Raw genomic sequence first — 18,128 nt, forward strand, 5'->3', positions numbered from 1 at the left:
TTCGTGAAACAAAACTTCACAAAACAATGAAATATCATGTTTTCTGAGAGAAAGCGCTGGAATGGAAGAGGAGAGGTGCTGGTAGAAGCTGAGTCGACTGAAATCCAATGAGGGGCGCCATCATCATCAGAGCGGGACAGGCTGTGGTCCCGATGACCTCATCCTGTTTGTTCAGTGTCTTCTGGGAAGACAATGCAGCCTTTTCATCTGTCATTAACCTCCTCCCTGCTGAAATCCAACCAACAAGCTAAAAGCTGAAATCTCTCATTCAAACAACGCTGGAAATCCGAAAAGCAGCTTTTGCTGCATGGAGTCGTCTGCATGTGTAGCATAATGCACCATGTGAAGACAATTTTTGAGGCACTTTCAAAACATGAATATTCAAAGTCACAAGTGAGTTGAAAAAATCGCAAAGGCAATGTCTACAGTCACGTTAATGAGATGACGTAAGTGTTTACTAATCCAACTTTCATCCCTGCCCCATGCAGCAATGTGTCATGATGTAACATTAAGTGATTACAGCAATAAGAAATGGCTAATAATAAGGCTTTTTGAAACGTATAGGCATAATAGTTACTAATACCAATTAATAATTGGTACTAGCTTCAAATAGAAAATAAAAATTAAAACTGCATTATTTCAATCATTTACAAAGCCTGTGACGTGACCTGAGGTGCTGTACAAATCCCTCTGATACTGCCTCAAATGCTAGACTTGGTATTGGTGAGTGTGTAGGTATATACACTGATCCAATACCATGTAATTTATCCATAAACTTTAAGTAGTTTTACACTTAGATACGTTTTTCCGGTGATCAGTTATTCTTCGTTTCTCTAAATTAGTAGCCTACGTAACAAGTTGCACTTGTAGCCACTGGCTCTAATTCTTAGAGCTGTGAAGAATAATTGATTTCTGGTGAATAGTGGAATGTTATCCATTAGCAAAATGTCAGGAATTCATTCAAACAAATCACTGGATAAAATAAAGTTCTCTGGTATTCATTTTCTCGATGTATTTGTTAATGTTTTATAAATGGTTTTAACCTAAACCATGCCATACAGCAATGATAGAGATCATTTCACATCATCTCAAAGTTATTAGTATACAGCTTTTTTTTTCCTCTTTTTTTTAAACGCTATTGTATCAGATCAGTTCTCGGCATCCGCCAATATGCAAGTTAAGAAAGAAATGGTATCAGAATATCTCTGATGCAGAGATCTGATTCTGTCCCTAAACTGTTTTTTTAGGCAGTGAAAAACAAATACCACCCATGTCTAACAAATAACTGCACTAGGAGCATGTCATTTTATTTCAGTCAGATTTTGAAAATCCTCCAGCAACAACACAGGGATTCAGTATATTCTTTCCTCGTTCACATATGCACTTGCATGTTTGCACAAAGTGCTTGATTAAGGAGCAACATAGCTTGGTACACAGCCACAGTGAGGCACTTCATATTGCAGATTCAAAAAGCAGACGTACAACACTCAGACACTTGAGACCTAACACAGACATATATGTATATTTAAAAAGAACAGTTCACTGTCCGTTTGATGTTGTATACTTTCCAGCTTGTCTGGTTGCCATCAGTACCAGTGCATATGTTAAATAACATTCTTCAACGGAGCATTTATTAGGGATGAAGAAATGTAAGCTATCGCATGCAAAGATAGTCAAAGACATGAGGCATAGGGTGGAGAGACTCAACTTGCATATGTGATTATGTCATTTGGTTTTGTTACAGCATAGTACGGCAGAATACACACTGTCAAAACTACTGTATAAACAAGGAAAACCATTGTATCATTCTGAGCCCACGTTTTAACATGTTGATAGTCCTCAAAGGTCTCGCCCATGCTACTGAGTGTCACTGTTTCTCTAAAGTGATTTGAAGGACATCTGGTGCTTAAATGTTATAATTAATCGGTTATTTTGAAGCTACAAATGCCACAAGTAAAAGACAGATTGACAGGCTGCTAATTCAAATAAGCAAGAGCTTTAGCAGAGTAGCAAAAAAACTGACATGGGTGAATGATTTCATCGAGTATCACTCTGAGATATTTATCCAGGATGCATGAGTCTTTCGCATTAGATGCAGCTAAAATCGAGCAGTCCTCAAAATCTCATTTGACATGGATATTTCTCCCAAATAACATTATGCAAACACTTCAAGTCTTTGTCTTCCCTCCAACATTTTTAAGGCGAGTCTTTGGGAGCCATGACAACACTCTGTAGGACATCCAATGGAAACACGGAGAACTCTGTGCTTACTCAGTGAACCACAAACCCAGAATGTAATTTTAAGGCTGCATGAAATCAGACCTCAGCTCATGATGTGTGGTTTACACAGGAAGAGACGGGAAATTATTTTGAACTTTCTGGACTGGTTACAGTAAATTTTCAAACTGATACAATTTTTTCAAATTTATGTTACAGTAAGGTCAAACTCCTGGCATTTCAGCATAGTCGCTCTTACATTTGATAGCCACTAAACTCCAGGAAACAAAGCGAAAATAGCATTGTCAGGAAAATATCATGAAGAGAAACATACCAATATATAATTGTGGGTAGTTGGTAAGGTTTTCTTTAAAAGAAATACAGTTTTAATAATAGGGAGACCCATTGCTTAAGAATAAAAAGTGTGTCCTCACTAACTAACTAACCATTCACGACTTGAGGAAGTGCAAAAAACTAAAAAAAAAAAAAAAAAATACTTAGGTGGCATTTAAATATTTGTAATAAATCACCAAAAAAGGGAAAAAATGGCATCAATCAATCAAGTGTATTATTAAGAATTTGAATAAATCAGTATGTTATTACTAAAAAGTTAGTTTGGTTAGGCAAGTGGTGAATTTTTGCAAAAGCTGAAAACTTGTGCTGAATTAAAAAGAAGGGAAAGGCAACATTGAGTTTTAAATGCACAGCAGGATTAATACAGTTAGTGCATAAAAAGGCACCTTTTGAATACCACTTTCTTTGAACACTATTTCAGTCTATTTAAAAGGCAGTCACGTAGTTGAGTAGTGCATCAAGTTAAAATGTCCAAAATACTGGTCTTATGATTCCAGATCTAGGCCAATGGTGATTCATAACAGAAAATGTTTTATGGAGGTACAACACAAAACTGCAAAAAGAACTGATTCTTTTATCCCTCAGTTACATTGTACACAGAATGAAATAAATATAGGGTGTTTCTAGGTTCCTGATTTGGGCTACAAAAAAAGTCTTGTTGAGAATTAGACACTTCCATGTGGTTCATAATAGTGGCTAAAAAACATTCATGACAAATCAATACTAAAATGGCAAAGATGTAAACTCAGGAATTCAACCATGAAAAGATAGTTTTGGCAAATCAAAGCATGATTCATGAATTGTCTCAAATGCTGAAAAAATGAGCTGAGTAGGCATGGCATGTCTCTTCAGAAGAAAAAAAACAGTCCCTTTATCATCTGTTGGCTTCAATTCCTTATGACAGCTCTCCCAATGCTAGTGATGACAGCGCACACAATGCAGCAAAAACTGATAAAACGGCATATATTATGATGAAGATGATAAAATGTCTTCTTATAGTACATACAATACTTTTGGATCAACCAATAACACACTGAACAAGTGCAAAAGTCACAGTCATTTGAGCCGTCTGACTCACATGATTCTGAGCTGTTGTGATCTGTAATGTGTTTGCCTACTAAAAAAAAAAAAAAATAGTTCCTCAATCCACAAGTCAGACTGCCGTCTCTCTGCTGGCTTTTAGATTCGGAGCAGACATTTGCCTGCGCATTCGTGGAGGTGCCTGAAAGTTGATTGGATGGTTAGGGTGGTCAGTGTGATGGTACTGCTGGTAGCCATTGAATCTGCCATCTGTAAACATCATGCTATCGTAGTGGCAAGGCTGTTGCTGATAGTGCGGCTGGGGATATGGCGGCTGGTTCTGGTGGTGGCGGGGCTGGTAGAAAGCTTGCGTGTGCCTCCTGCTGCTTTCAGACTGCTGCAGTGACTCCATGGAGCCAGAAGGCCGCTGGCGGTGATTAAAAGAGTTGCTGCGGCCTCGTTCATGGGGCTGTTGGTTCTGGTTGTTCCTATAGTTATGTCTGTGACCCTGGCTTAAGCCTTGCTCCAAGTCTTTGCTCCTGTGCTGGACTGATGGGTTTGGCAAAGGGGGGGTGACTTGGATCAGAGAAGCAGCTATCTTTTCTCTCGACTGCAGTCCTTCTCCAGCTTGGTTTTCTCCATCTTCTTCTGCTACAGCTTCTTTGGGCACCTTAAGCTCAATGACCTGCTGATCTGTAATTATGATATGAGTCCCGGGACTCCATGAGTTGCGATGTTTAGGATTACTTTTGAAGGGGAAGCGCAGCTTGCGGTCCTCTGGGGGTATAAAGCGATGTGGTCCAGTTTGCCGGCGGAGCTGCTTGGAAATTTCTTGTTGCTGAAGATTCTTGAGGCGTAACTGCTCTTGACGCATCCAGCGCATGTGCCCTCGCTTTAGGGTTGAGTCGTCTCCTGTACTCTGGCCTGTTTGTGAATCTGCATCCTCTCCGTCAGGCTTTTCCGGCAAAGGGGGCTTTCCCTCTAGAGGGGTTGGAGTTGCGGCAGCGCTGGCCGCACTAGTAGAGGATCCTACTTGAGGCTTTTCTTGGCTCTCTGGGGTGATGAGCGGAAGGACCTTTTCCATTTTGACCATCTTGTTCCTGAGAGCACGGATCTCCTCATCCTTCATATTATTTTGTTTCTTCACCTCCTGCAAGATGTCCTCAAGTTTATCAATGTGCACCTTTAGATCGTCCATAACAGCCGGTGCTGGGCGAGTCCCATTGGTAATGACATCCTCTATGCGCTCATCACCGACCCCTACAGTGTCCCAGACATCCCGAGCCACCGCCCTCCACGAGTCCCGCTCGTTGGGGTCCTTCTTGCTGTAGCTAGCACAAAGTTCCTTCATCTTCACAATGGCAAGTGCCTCAATTTCTTGCCGTGTGTGGCGGAAGTCATTGAGCGCTACTTCGTAACAAATTTCTTTGACTGCTTGGATCTTCAGGTCAGAGATGGTCACCCACTTGGAGTCCTTGGTGATGCGGCGCCGCTGAGGGATCTGGTACATTTTAACTGGCTCCCTTCTCTTTCCACTGCTGGGTAATCCACACTTTTTCACTATGGTTTGCAGCTTGCTGGGGGGCAACTTTTCCCTCAAGGAAGTGATCAGCCTCCAGCTCTCTTCACAAGACCTCTTATCTGAGTCATCCCCACTATCAGAGTCTCCATCCTTGAGAAAACAACACAGGAAACAAACCAAAGGGTTCCCAAAAAAAAGGAGAAATTAAAATGGGAAATCAAAGAGAGGATGAAATGATGTCTTTAAAAAAAAAAAGAATGAATAAAGGTATGAATATGCAACATGGGAACCTCAACGATGAGTGAAGTTGAAGTTAAATCTGTATATAATACATCAGCGTAGACAGATTTTTGCAGTTCATAATTTTGAGATTTTGGATATTTACCAGAGATAACTATTTCTCTGTTATAATGTTGTCTAAATATTAAGCATACATCATTACTGTACAAGATGTATGGCAACATGCAGAATCCATCCATACAGAGTTATGTTCAAAATAAAGAAACGCAAATGAAAATCCAATAAATAGTGGCTTTCATTGACTTTCTTGCTTGTTAGTTTGATATTCCTATTTTTTCTCTAGCAAAATGTTGACATGGATATGAAAAATTAATATTCTTTAAAATACCTGTTGCAAAAACTAGGCTGATAAAATCTTGGGGATATCCGCTCTAACAGTATTGTTCCCAATGTTGCATATTGATATTAAAAGTAAAGATAAAGCATGTCTATCATGATTAGAAAAGAAATATCAATAGAGAATAGTTGCTGATTGGAGCACTTCTGTATCGTTTGTCATATTCCTCTTCTTAATTGAAAATTTAATGATTTCAAAGATGGATCCCAAACATGCTACAGTGGCATGCATGTAGGTGGGATTTTGGAGCTGTCTCCCTTAGTCCAGAAGGTTTGAGTGGCTTTAGTATTAGCAGTGAGTTAGAAGAAGAGTGTTCTTGCAGTTGATCAGAAAGCCAGTAGAGAGAGAAGAGGCAGGAGTAAGGGTAAGTGTTAATCCACTACAAGAAAGATGTTAGTTGGAAAAAATGCAGTTTCTCATTTTTTGTAGACAAAGTACATTACAGATCACAACCATTTGGTACAAATAATTCAGGATCTTGTGTATGATACTGTGACTATGGCTAGAATTGGACATGTTATGTCACTGGCAGTCTGAACCCCTATGCCTGTAGCTCTGCACATAAAACCACCAGAGTATGGAAGAGGTCTGTGATTCACTGATTCAGCTGTAAGCAGTGATAACTCTGTTGTTGAGCCGAGCCCTCAGTGTGCTACACAGATGCCAGGTAAGGCTAGCAAAAAGAGGTAGCCAAAGAAGTCAATGAGAAACCACATTGTCACTATCTGTCAAAAAACTACAGCAGGAATTTTTGTTATCACAATGCATTGTACATGTCAGCAACTGCATTGAAGAGATGAAACTCAGGACAAAACAGAGCAAGAAAACTAGTGTAGAAGTCTAATCCAAGCAAATCAACAGCCACTTCAAAGCCAACCAGCTCAACAGCAAACACTGCAACTTAGTCCAGAACCAGTACTGAATGAGTTAAGTAAACATGCTATTAACATGAACCATGCAAAAGCAGCGTCACTTTATAAAAAAAAAAAAAAAACAAAGCCATGTCTTTCAAGGTTACTAAATACTATTCAATTTTGCAGTTTTAAATGATTTTTTATCTTAGTATCAAATCAACTTTAGCTTTAGGTTGCTGTTTTGCAAGATTCAGATCCACTATAGAAGACATAAGAAAGGTGAAAACAGGGATTTGGAAAGGGGAAAGCTTTACAATCTAATTCTCGCTCAATCAAATTGCTACAGAAAAAATCAGTAAACTCAAGAGGAAGGCGAGTAAAAGCTCATATCTCAAACCAGAAAACCTTCCATGCAAGAAGAACAGGCATGCGCTAAGAGTAAAAGTGTGTTTCACACACGCACATCTCAAAAGTGTCAGAGCTCAGAGTGAGAATTAGTACTAGTCAGATTTAAATGGACCGAGTGAAACTATCATCCAAAAACAAGAACTAGCTTTCCAATTGTAATTGACAATAGAATAACCATGCTTTAACTTTGAATTCCACTTAAGACATTTCACACAAAATCACACAAAACATCTCGAACCAGCTGAATCACTCAGAAAGCTGCCTCTGAGTTAAAACTAACTTGCAAACAGCATGAAATAAGTTACGGCTTAACAATATTAAACCCACTCTGTAGTTAGTAATAAGTTGTCTACAACTTCTAACATAATGATAACAAAAAAAGCAGACTGAAACCATAAAACTAAAAAAGTGGGTTTGATTTAATTTCGGCTTCTTTGTACTCACCAGTCGCTGTTGTTCCAGAAGTTGGTCCGCTTCCTCCTTCTCCTTTTTGTACAAGATTTCCATTTCAGTGAGCCTAAGTAAATAAGTCAAGTATATTATAGATTAAAATATATATGTATAAAAAAACTACTGACACTATTACAAGTTCATTTAAAAATAATCTGCAGGATGGCTTGCATACCTTTTCTCCATCTCCTGCTTCATGTCGATGCCCTGCTTCTCCAGAAGCTCTCTCTGAGCAAAGGTCCAATCCACCGGCTCCACGGGCGTCTCTGCAGTTGGTGTCTTTTCCCTTTCAGCTCGGGCCTGTTCTGGGTGGTTGAACCGGAACACATGGTTCTTTCCCATAATGATACGGTTACCTGGAAGAGGATGGGGCCGAAATAAGCGTTGACATGACAAGACATTGTACCTTCAATGCTGATAGAACCACCTGAGCCATTCAGCTCATTTTAACCGAACCCTGGTGCATTTTGTCAGGTGATCCAGTTGGTTTGGGATAGTGTGAAAGCTCATTTAAACTTTGGTGTGGACCAAACACCAAAACTCTGGTCTCACCTGAAACCAGGCTCTCTGCTTGCTTCAAAATAAACTACAGAGTTCAGCTTACTTTAGGTGAGAACATGATCTGACTCAAATATTGGGTCATCACAGAATTTATCATTATTTCTCTCTCCCATCTGGGCCCGCCTTCTCCTTCGCTAACATCTCAGTCATCTTATTCCAAGAATGAAATGCTCAACAACTCAATGTCTTGTCAGCTGCTCATATTGTTTGCCTTTTCTCAAACATTTAAATGACAGTAACACCAAAGCAGAACCAGAAAACCCAAGACTGCATTAAGTTCAGTGCTGCTCCATTGTTTCTGAGACCAGGAGTTTTCGGTAAGTTTCACTCCGATATTCTGTCAAACAGATAATCAACCAATTTGATTGTTTACAATGTTTAATACGCTAAATAAAGTACATTTAAAATGCTATCTGAATCAAATGAAAAATGCAACAATGAACCTTGAAACCCCCAAATAACACCATGTGTTCCAAACTACAGATGTGAAAACACCCTAAATGTAAGAGCCCTAACTTTTGTTTTTACCTTATTTTTTGGTTAAATTTAGAACATCACAAGGGGTGTTATGAACTACATTGTACAACAATGACTTATAAAGCCCCAGGAAAAACCCAATAATGAATTCAATTATCTACAGTTAATAGGAAACCAGGACCAACCATCTTGTCCTACAGATATAATACAAATATCACATTTACAGATAATTAATAACTTTATTTACAAAAATGAGATGTGTACCTGAACGAAGCTGGATTGAATCCTCAACACGCTTGCCGTTGACGTAGGTTTCCGATCCCTCGCAGGGCACCAGCATGACAATAACTTCAGCAAAAACAAATCAACCAATCATAAGTGACTCATTCTTAAAAGATCATCACCGTTCATTTTTAAATGGTAAAGGATGACTACTGACATTTAGAGCATAAATGTCATAATTTCTGTCATCCAACAAAGTGCCTTGGTTTCTTTTGCATGTATTTAGGGACTAGAGGTATCCATTCTTAAATTATTGCAGAAAAATTATCAATCAGCTCTGCTTAATTTGAAAAAAACATATATTCATACACATTCATACAAACAGAGGCAAACACAAGCAAGCAAACTCATAATATGGTGCCTCACCATTTCCATTGGCATTCCTCTCGCTGCGGAAGATGCAGTGCTCTTCCTTGATATGAGCACCACTTAAAACTATGTCCTGTCGTCTTTCAGCATCAGCCTGACCCACCCTGAAACAATCAAAGAGGCCATTTTGAGAGAGTAAGCACTGCCCTCTTGGTGTATTGGCAGCCATTTTATCAAAAAGTCGACAAAATTTAAACAGAACCTTTAAACCATTTCTGTCAGAAAGAGGCACTTCTAAAGCACTATAGACCGTTTCGTCTGTGATTCTGTCATCTCTTATTTTCCCCCTGAGGCACAAATGTAACAAAATACTCAACAGGAATAATCCACTGAGGGGGGCAAAAGGACAAAGAGGAGGAAAGTAACTTAAGACGACAAAACTTTATGTGATCAGTGGCAGATTTTAAGCCACTTTTTCTCTGACTCTGAAAGTTCAGAACATCAAAAGAGGAAAAATGAAATACATAGTTGTTCGGAGATACTGGAATAAATTCAAAAACTTTCCACATCCTCTGCAGCATTTCAGTGTCGTCTTTCAAGTTTTGGTTACCTTGTAATTCCGTCTTTGATGTAGTAGAGCAGACACTCTGACATGAGAGGATCCTCGTTCAGGTTAACAAGGTGTGGAGTCTACAGATGAAACACAAGAGGCAGACAAGTAATCACAAAAACACTTCTAGCATTTTTCTCTAATTTCATCAGTTCTCATCAGTAACCAAAGTATACCAGTAGTAGGAATAATGACTGAATGGGCACAGTCAGTGATTCGTGATATATTGAACATGAACATGGACAGAAATGATCACATTGTTACAGTGCTGACACCTCTAGAGTCTGATACATCACAGTACCACTACAAATAATGCTAGCAGCTACTCTGCAAAACCACCAACCTTTTTTGGGGAAAACACCCCATTAAAGTCTGTATAAAGATCACACTGCTTCTCAACGAAATGCTAACCCATGGAGCGGCAATGAGTGAAAGGAGAAAAAAATGAAAGGAAGACAATGGATGTGAAGAAGAAAAACATAAAACACATCAATAGCAGAGGAAGAGGGTCTGAACACACCTAAAGAAAGATTCATTTCAAACAGGGACATTTTCTGAAACCAGAGATGATTTAGTGACAGCTAGCACTGAACTGTGATTAAAGGATAACAAATCTCTTTCTCCGTTATAATTGTGCTTCTTTCGATAAGCATCTACTGGTCTTTATGTTGCTGTCTCTACTGGAAGATGCAGGACAGGTAAGGAGAGTGAGGGAATGTATAATTGCCTGTAATCTAATAAAGCCTCATGACAGCACTAATGGGTCTAAGTAGCTAAAGGAAAACTTTAAATAATCTACTCAGAGCTGAGCATTATCTTCAAAAGATAAACCTTGATTCAAGTGGTCTGTGTAACATTTAACTTCAAAGAAGCTTCAAGGGATCCCTTGTCAAATCTTTATACATAATTTTTAAAGCTCATACACTGTATATTAATAGACTCAAACGTGGGGGAAAAATGAACTATAGATGCTTCACACAGTAGTTACACAAAATGCGGATCTGTCTAACTCATCATAGAAACAAGCACATTTATAATGTTAAATGACTACTACCGACTAAACTCATCTAGGTGCTTTGTCTGCTAACTTAATTAAACAAACCTTCTTAGTGGGCAAACAATCAAACTGCTCATCAAATGGCCCTTCATGGCTAAGCTGAGTACATGAAGGAAGCAAATAACACAGACAGAAAGACAGGCAGAAAGATAAAGTGAGCAGATGAGAAAAAACATGTGACGGTGCAGGGAGGGTTCTCATGGAAAAAGATAACATGGGAAACAGAAGTGAGGAAGTGATGGTGGAAGGGTGTGCATCACCACCCATGGAAAATTTGACACGGTCCCATGCTATCAACGTGCGTGCTTGTGTCTCATGTCTGTTCTACCTTTTTAGGAGAAAAGACCCCCAAAGTGCCTCCATCTTCACGGATTGCCACACCCATCTCTGCCAGCAAGGCCTCCCTGTAGTGACGGAAAAACATTTGTGAGGTTCAGGAATAAGAATGTTGGGAAGAAGATGAGAAGTGATTATGTGCAACATTACAGTGAGTGATTTGTGGAATCAACACAAACAGGCAGAGAATGGCACCAGTGAGACTCAATGGATAGACGGTAACATGGTCGATGTCTGAGCCACAGATGAGTGGATAAAGGGGGAGAAAGGGATCAAGTTGGAGGAGTGTTTGTGCAGCAGAGTGTGACAGCAAAGAAGGGAAGAGAAATGGACAGAATGAGCCCAGAGGATATGAGACAGATAGGTGAAGAAAGTGAGACAGACAGCACAGAGGGGTAAAAAGACACAGACAAAGCTGCAGGCGGGTGGTCAAACAGTGACAGCACGCAGACGACTTGAAGAGGTGGGGAGGCACACAAACGTATGACACACATCTCCCCCCTCGAGAGATAAAGGGGGCTAAACTGACCTCTCCATGCGGATCGCCTCTGTCTTCCGCAGTTTCTCTTCCCAGGTTTCATTGAGCTCGGCAATGATCTTTTCTGATTCCTGAACAGCAGAGGAGAAGTGTGAGGAAAACACGAACAGTGGAAATGTAGTCTTAACTATTAGCAGTGCAGTAGTGTTAAATCAGTAAAGTATTCAAGAGATCTGATTTGTTATACTTGAGTCAAACATGGGTTTTTTGGTCAAGTTCAGGTCCTTTGTTTGTTAAAAAAAAGTTTTGATTCAGGCATAAAAGCAGAGAGGGGCAGGGTAACATGCTGCTGTGTATTAGCAGTTACACCACAACATTATCCCCTCTGGTAATGTAGCTCAAAGCTCCAGTAAAAGTCCAGTACAGCGGCTACACCTGTTGTTCATCTTTTAAAAGCAGTGAGGTACGGCTCTTCTGGGTATTAATAATTCTGTGATATTTATTGCTGTAAAGGTTTAATAATCTTAGTTTGACAACATAATGAACTGTTATGTTGGGCAGCTTTTAGAAGAATTATAGAGGTAACCTTCATTATCAAAGAATGTGAATATCATGTGTCTCACCACTAAAGCTAAAAGTCAATAAGACAGGATCTATTTTGGTCCAATTTCCTCCGTATCTGCGTTGGTGTTTGACGTCATTGGATGACAGACAGACTGGGCACCATGGTTGCCATGGAAACTGCAGCTCCTCATGGTTGGTTGTTGCAATGCTATGTGCTCCCTTATCAGCAGAGTGAGAGGTCTACAGCGAGCGTGAGAGAAGTAAAGCTCAGAGGCCACATGAGGACTGGTAGGCAAAACCTGTTTTGATTAAAGGCTGTGTGTGGGCTAAAATTAAACAACAGCCACCCTGACATTAATACGTAAGCTTCTAATCTACTGAACAAATATTACACGACGTGCTGTGTGAGATTTTTCATCAGTTTACCTTCATCTCTTCACAGATATTTCAGCGTTTAGGAAAAATGAACCTTCCACACTTACTAACATGTAATTCTAAACACTACAGCTCTAATCTTCTGAGGTATCTTTTCAAATATTTACCTAAGTGACATTTTCTTATGCAATGTGACAATGATTGCTACATTTAGATTATATTCACATTTGTGGTAATTATGTATTTACCACTGCAGGCAGGGGAGAAAATATTTTGTTGACCGATACAGAAGAAGGGCCAGTGGAAGACATTAGACAATCATGTTGACAATCAATTGATTTATAATGATAAATAACTAAGAATGTGTTTTAACCATGTTTGGTGATTTACATTCGTTTAAATGGTGTTTCCAATAATTGAGATATACTGTATGCAATAATATTATGGAAATTTCATGTCAGCACATCTTGCATAAACATTTAGAAGCCAGTCTGTTGCCCCACACAGAACCACATGAGGTAGTTTTTAGTCCTAATGTTTAAATAGCAAAGTGAAAAAACTAAAGTTATAAGAAAATTACCTGAAGTAAGCTGGAAAAATATGACCTGAACAAACATAACTAAAAAATGAACAAAAAGCCTGTATGTATACTTCTTTTTACAGTAACACAGATTTACATATGTAATTATGATTGGTATAAATATTGTTTTCTGGACAATAGTTTGTTTGTCTGGTTTTTTTTTTACTATTTTAATCTTTTTTAATTTGATGTCAATCCAGGTTTTAAAGGGTTAAAGATAAAAGTAACCAAGGCTGAGGGTCTTTGCAGGGTGGGCAGACAGCCGTGGGACTCGTTTTCTCTCTTGACACAAAAAGTGTGATTTGGCTGCTGAAGTCTTTGGTCAACTTTACCTTGAGTCTTTCGATAGCCTCCTCTCCTCCAGGGGTGGACATGATGCGCTCCTGGATGCTGGTGACCGACTGGAGGCCCCCCTGGCTGCACAGTGAGCCAGAGGACGGCGAGGCTGTCAGGGAACCAATAGGCGCTGTGGAGAAATGGCCAGGGCGTTGGTTCTCTGAGGCTATCAAGTATCTATGCTTATTGTTCTGAATGTCTTTGAGGTCTGAGCCAACAGCAGGAGAGAAAGAGGGAGAGAGAAAAAGAGCAAAACACACAGAGAGAGGTGGGATAGGCCCAGGACAGGATAGGGGGGGTAAACCACATAAAATGGAGGAACCAAATAACAAATAGGAGGAGAGAGGGAAGAAAGAGACGGGGAAAGAGGGGACAAAGAGGACAAAGGGGAGGAAGACCAATGTAAGACACACGTTAAAGGGTTAAGACAAAAACCCAGCATTATGGTCAGCTAGAGAGAGAAGCAGTTTTCACTCCAGGCGGTTTAGTCTGCTTGCACCAACTCTTCAACTCTCAGAGAAAATACAGCAAATTTCAGCTTGTACTTTATTAGAGAGTTTCCAGAGGGCTGCTTTTATGTGGACCAAAATTACACAGCAGGGGAATTAACTCTGAGCACTTAATTTCTAGTTTGCACAATTCTGAGGAATAGGAGGATGTTGCTTTGCAGGCCTTTGTCTTGAATGAGAACACACTGTGTGAAAACTGCTATCAGTGTATAGACTACAGGATGGGAGGGGGATGGAGACTGGAAGACGGTCCATGGGGAGACAGCTTAGAGTCACTGACACATGCTGCCAAAGTTCAGCCTGCAGTCGAGTAGTTTGATTCACCGCGCACACACATACACGCGTGCACTCTCACATCCACCATAGTGAAGCCACAGCAGCCTTACTAAAGGTCAGGCAGCTCATGCCAAAATAACGACCTCAAGACCTCTGAGATAACACCGACTGTGCTTTCAAAGAACTAAATAAGAGACAAAAAACAAAAGCAAATGCCAAATAAAAGTAAAAATTTAAATGACTGGGGAGGTGCTAACAGCTTTCATCGTGTATCAAGACAAGATTTGGGTGTCTATTTTTTCATCCCTTCCTTGAATTTCACTGGGGTCCATGGTATGGTCAACAAAAGGTAATATTCTTACTCCTATTTTCCTTGTCAAACAGAGAAACATAACCATACACCTTCTGATTTCAAGTTTCTCTCTTTTACAGAAACAAAGACTTCCATGTCACAGAAGCTGTTAGGTTCTTTTTTTTTGGTTCCCATATTGCCAGGTTAGAGCATACACACTGCCGGCTTGAGCAGCACTGTGGCACATCTAGAGAAACTGAGCCTCACCACCGATTTTTCCGCATGACGCGCGCCATTTTCAACAAAAATATACAGTGACAATTGTCTCCTACATTGACCATATATCACCTTTTACCACAGTGTCAATGTCTTTACCTGTCACAGACACGAGGAAATACAGTTTTCTTTGTTTTATTCAACCTCTCGTGTTTCTGTTTAAAAATAAAAGCCCTCTGACAACGTTTCTGTCAACAGAATCACTTCAGTTGCCCACACAAGGCCTTTTACTATGAAACATTTGCAGGACCGTGTCTACAGCGAGCGTGAGAGAAGTAAAGCTCAGAGGCCACATGAGGACTGGTAGGTAAAACCTGTTTTGATTAAAGGCTGTGTGTGGGCTAAAATTAAACAACAGCCATCCTGACATTAACACGTAAGCTTCTAATCTACCGAACAAATATCACACGGTGTTGTTGATGATGCAGTAGCTTGCACCGCTTCATTGATGAGTGGAGTAATATGTGCTTTTAATTGTGGAAATACAGTAGTAATAACAGTAGGATGTGCACTGCATGCAAAACATCCTCAATACAGCCTCTCCTGAATGAAGTACAGAAAGATGAGAGTCCATATTATTGAAGGTATTTAAAATCACACCGTTAGGATTTCGCAGTATCCTGGTATACAGTAATACCATAATGCCATCCATGCCTAATCAAGACACAAGCACTGAGCTACTCAACTTAACCAGTACATATTGGGATAACAGCCTTTACCCCACACATATAATGCAAAGTAGGTGAACACCTAATTTGGGGCAAGCAGGGGGGATTATTAGGGATATCAGAGAAAACAGCAGAGGACACACTAGCAAACTAACTATTCAAAACGATAACACACTCAGTATCATAACATATAAAGTTAGTCGACTCTATACATACAGCACAGATCTGGTGTGGCTACTTAGAAATATAAAATCATGCACCTTTTCGTCTGTAGCTCGGAGCCTCAGTTTGAGAAATGAGAGCTGCCGTTCTAAAGATTTGAGCACTGTCACCTGCAGCGATGGTTAGTAAAAATGAGCAAAACATAAAAGCAGAAAAACCACTGTCAACAAAGGGAAGCTTGAGAAGGTGATTTGGTAAGAAAATTATGCGTGTCATTGGGGTGGGGAATACAGACAAGCTATTCTAAAAGTAAATTTTCTAAAAGGGATATTCCAAAAGCAACTTGTGATACAGCTGGATTTGAGCCTGCAAATAGCTGCCTCACCCCCATCATTCTGAGATATAACAGAAACACAAGCGCAAAGCATGCTGAAGTAGTGGCATGCTCAACCTTGCCACATAAGCACACCTACAGAAGCCTTGCATTTTTCAGTATTCTTCTATTAACTTTTGCTTTTTTTTTAGCATTTACATGCAAAGCTGGTAGCAAATTTAAAATGCAGGTAATGGGGGCATAAGCAATGTTAGCTACTATTAATAGGGCAGATAGTGATCGACAATTTGTGACTACCACACTTATACACACATTTGATTCCACTTCCTGGGCAATCATCCCCCATAGGATCAACTGAGGGGAAGCAGGAAAAGATGAGAAGGGTCAGAGGTCAGCTCCAGTAGAATGGGAGGAAACGGTTACAGACATTTCTTAGTGAGCTGGATGAGAACCGTAACAAGGATGAGAAGAAATGGCAATGGAGTGACTGAGTAAGTGCCATGTTATTAGGCTTAATCTAAGCAGTGATTAGCAACAAGGCAAGTTATTAATCAGTTCAGAAATTAGAAGTTATTCATGGATGCATTATGTCTCTAGTTCCCTAGGCTATGAGCCATTAATCTTGTGTACAGAAAATTAAGTGTAATATTTTAATGCAGCTTTAACACTTGGAAGCCTGAGCACATTAGCGAGGTTTCTTTCAAAAACATGGAAAAAGCACAATGAACAACTTGGTGAGAAACGTTTTACAAATTGCAAGAAATTACTAAAAACTAAAAACTAAACTTATAATTATAATAATTACATATTTTAATTTATGCTCCAAAATTATTTCTCTTTTTTTATACAAAATTTTAGATATTGTACCTTTTACTAATTCCTTGCTAAATTTTGTGTCATTTCTTCTTTTCTTTTTTCCATGTTTTAAAAGAAATCAAGCCAATTTGCTCGGGTTTCAAAGGGTTAAACTACCATTTGTGTTGCCATTCACAATAAGCCAAATATGAACATTTATATTTCCATTAAATAATTTGTAACTATACAGTACGTAGCTTTAAATATTTTAAGAATGTACTGTGCTACCGTACATATTATACAAAATATACACTGAACATTTTACTCTATAAAGGAGGCATAATAAACCATTATTGTATGATGGCAAAAAAAATAATAATTTAAAGCTCTTACAAGTCTTTTTAGTTTTGTACTAAGCATAAGTACAGGCAAAGCGATGAAAACAAAGTCGGATGATTGACAGAAATGAAACCGTGAAGTAGAAAGGAGATGCTGCCAGCATGTGTTAGACCCTGACAGAGAAAGGAGGAGCTGTGTGGCTGCAGATGTGGCCTGCTGTGATAGCATTCAACTCACTGTCTAAGATGTCTCCCAGGCCCTGAGCACGGAGCAGTTCCTTCAGTCGAGCCACTTCATCCTTCAGGTCACGCACCAGCTTGTTGTTGGGATCCTCATTGATGACAGCATTGCACTTGATGTTTTTAGCTCGGTCAGCATAGCTAAAAATCATAACGCAGATTAACTGTATTTGTAGTTAAGGATTATACGCAACCAATGCATACAAATAACTGGAATTATTTTGTAAATTGTGCTGGGTGTTAATCTTACCGGAGTGTGCTGAGGGTTTCATCGTAGTTGATATCTGCAGGACTGAGGGCAGCTACCATGGCTGTTCTTGAGTTTCCACCTTAGAACAAAAGAGCAGTAAAGAGCTTAGTTACCTTACTATGTAGACCATTGTTTTCTAATATATTATATTTAGCCTGAAGAAAAAAAAGATTTATTTCAAAATACAACATGATTTCCACTGAAATGCATAGTAAAAATGCTCAACACAGTAGAAAACACTACTACAGAGTGCTGAATACTAATTCCACTGATATACGTCTTCAGTCTAATTAGACTAAACTGCAAAGTACTGCATCTGTCAAGTGTGCTTAGATTGAAAACACACTGTATGCCTCTCCTCCATACATGTCTGAGCCAAGGAGATGGGTGTGCTTGTCTAGTTAGGTTGAAATACAGTCTGCTGACAGCGTTCTTCTTAAATTGGCAGAGAGTAATGTACACTAGCTCCAGTCATTTTTTTTATCCCCCACTTCATCTTACAGGATACAGATGGTTCAATTTTTCTTGCTGTCCATGAACAAGGATTTTGCTACACAGTTT

At 39.5% G+C, this 18,128-nt stretch overlaps 1 protein-coding gene across 12 annotated transcripts in view; it reads right to left on the reverse strand.

The window, feature by feature from the left end:
* The window catches only part of kif1b (kinesin family member 1B), a 65,970-nt gene that overhangs the window by 22,825 nt on the left and 25,017 nt on the right, over positions 1–18,128 (reverse strand). For 5 of the 12 annotated variants that reach the window (XM_042491098.1, XM_042491106.1, XM_042491096.1 and 2 more), the window contains 11 exons: positions 17,568–17,646; positions 17,316–17,458; positions 16,257–16,298; positions 13,424–13,635; positions 11,624–11,703; positions 11,087–11,162; positions 9,702–9,781; positions 9,149–9,255; positions 8,765–8,848; positions 7,638–7,818; positions 7,457–7,529 (listed from right to left, as the gene is read on the reverse strand). In XM_042491098.1, coding sequence (XP_042347032.1) covers positions 7,457–7,529; positions 7,638–7,818; positions 8,765–8,848; positions 9,149–9,255; positions 9,702–9,781; positions 11,087–11,162; positions 11,624–11,703; positions 13,424–13,635; positions 16,257–16,298; positions 17,316–17,458; positions 17,568–17,646 — 1,157 coding nt within the window. The remainder of the gene's footprint in view (positions 1–7,456; positions 7,530–7,637; positions 7,819–8,764; positions 8,849–9,148; positions 9,256–9,701; positions 9,782–11,086; positions 11,163–11,623; positions 11,704–13,423; positions 13,636–16,256; positions 16,299–17,315; positions 17,459–17,567; positions 17,647–18,128) is intronic. The other 7 variants (XM_042491108.1, XM_042491104.1, XM_042491102.1 and 4 more) reach the window with 3 other exon arrangements.

Source organism: Plectropomus leopardus, chromosome 8 (genome assembly GCF_008729295.1).
Source record: "Plectropomus leopardus isolate mb chromosome 8, YSFRI_Pleo_2.0, whole genome shotgun sequence".
Classification (NCBI taxonomy): domain Eukaryota; kingdom Metazoa; phylum Chordata; class Actinopteri; order Perciformes; family Serranidae; genus Plectropomus; species Plectropomus leopardus.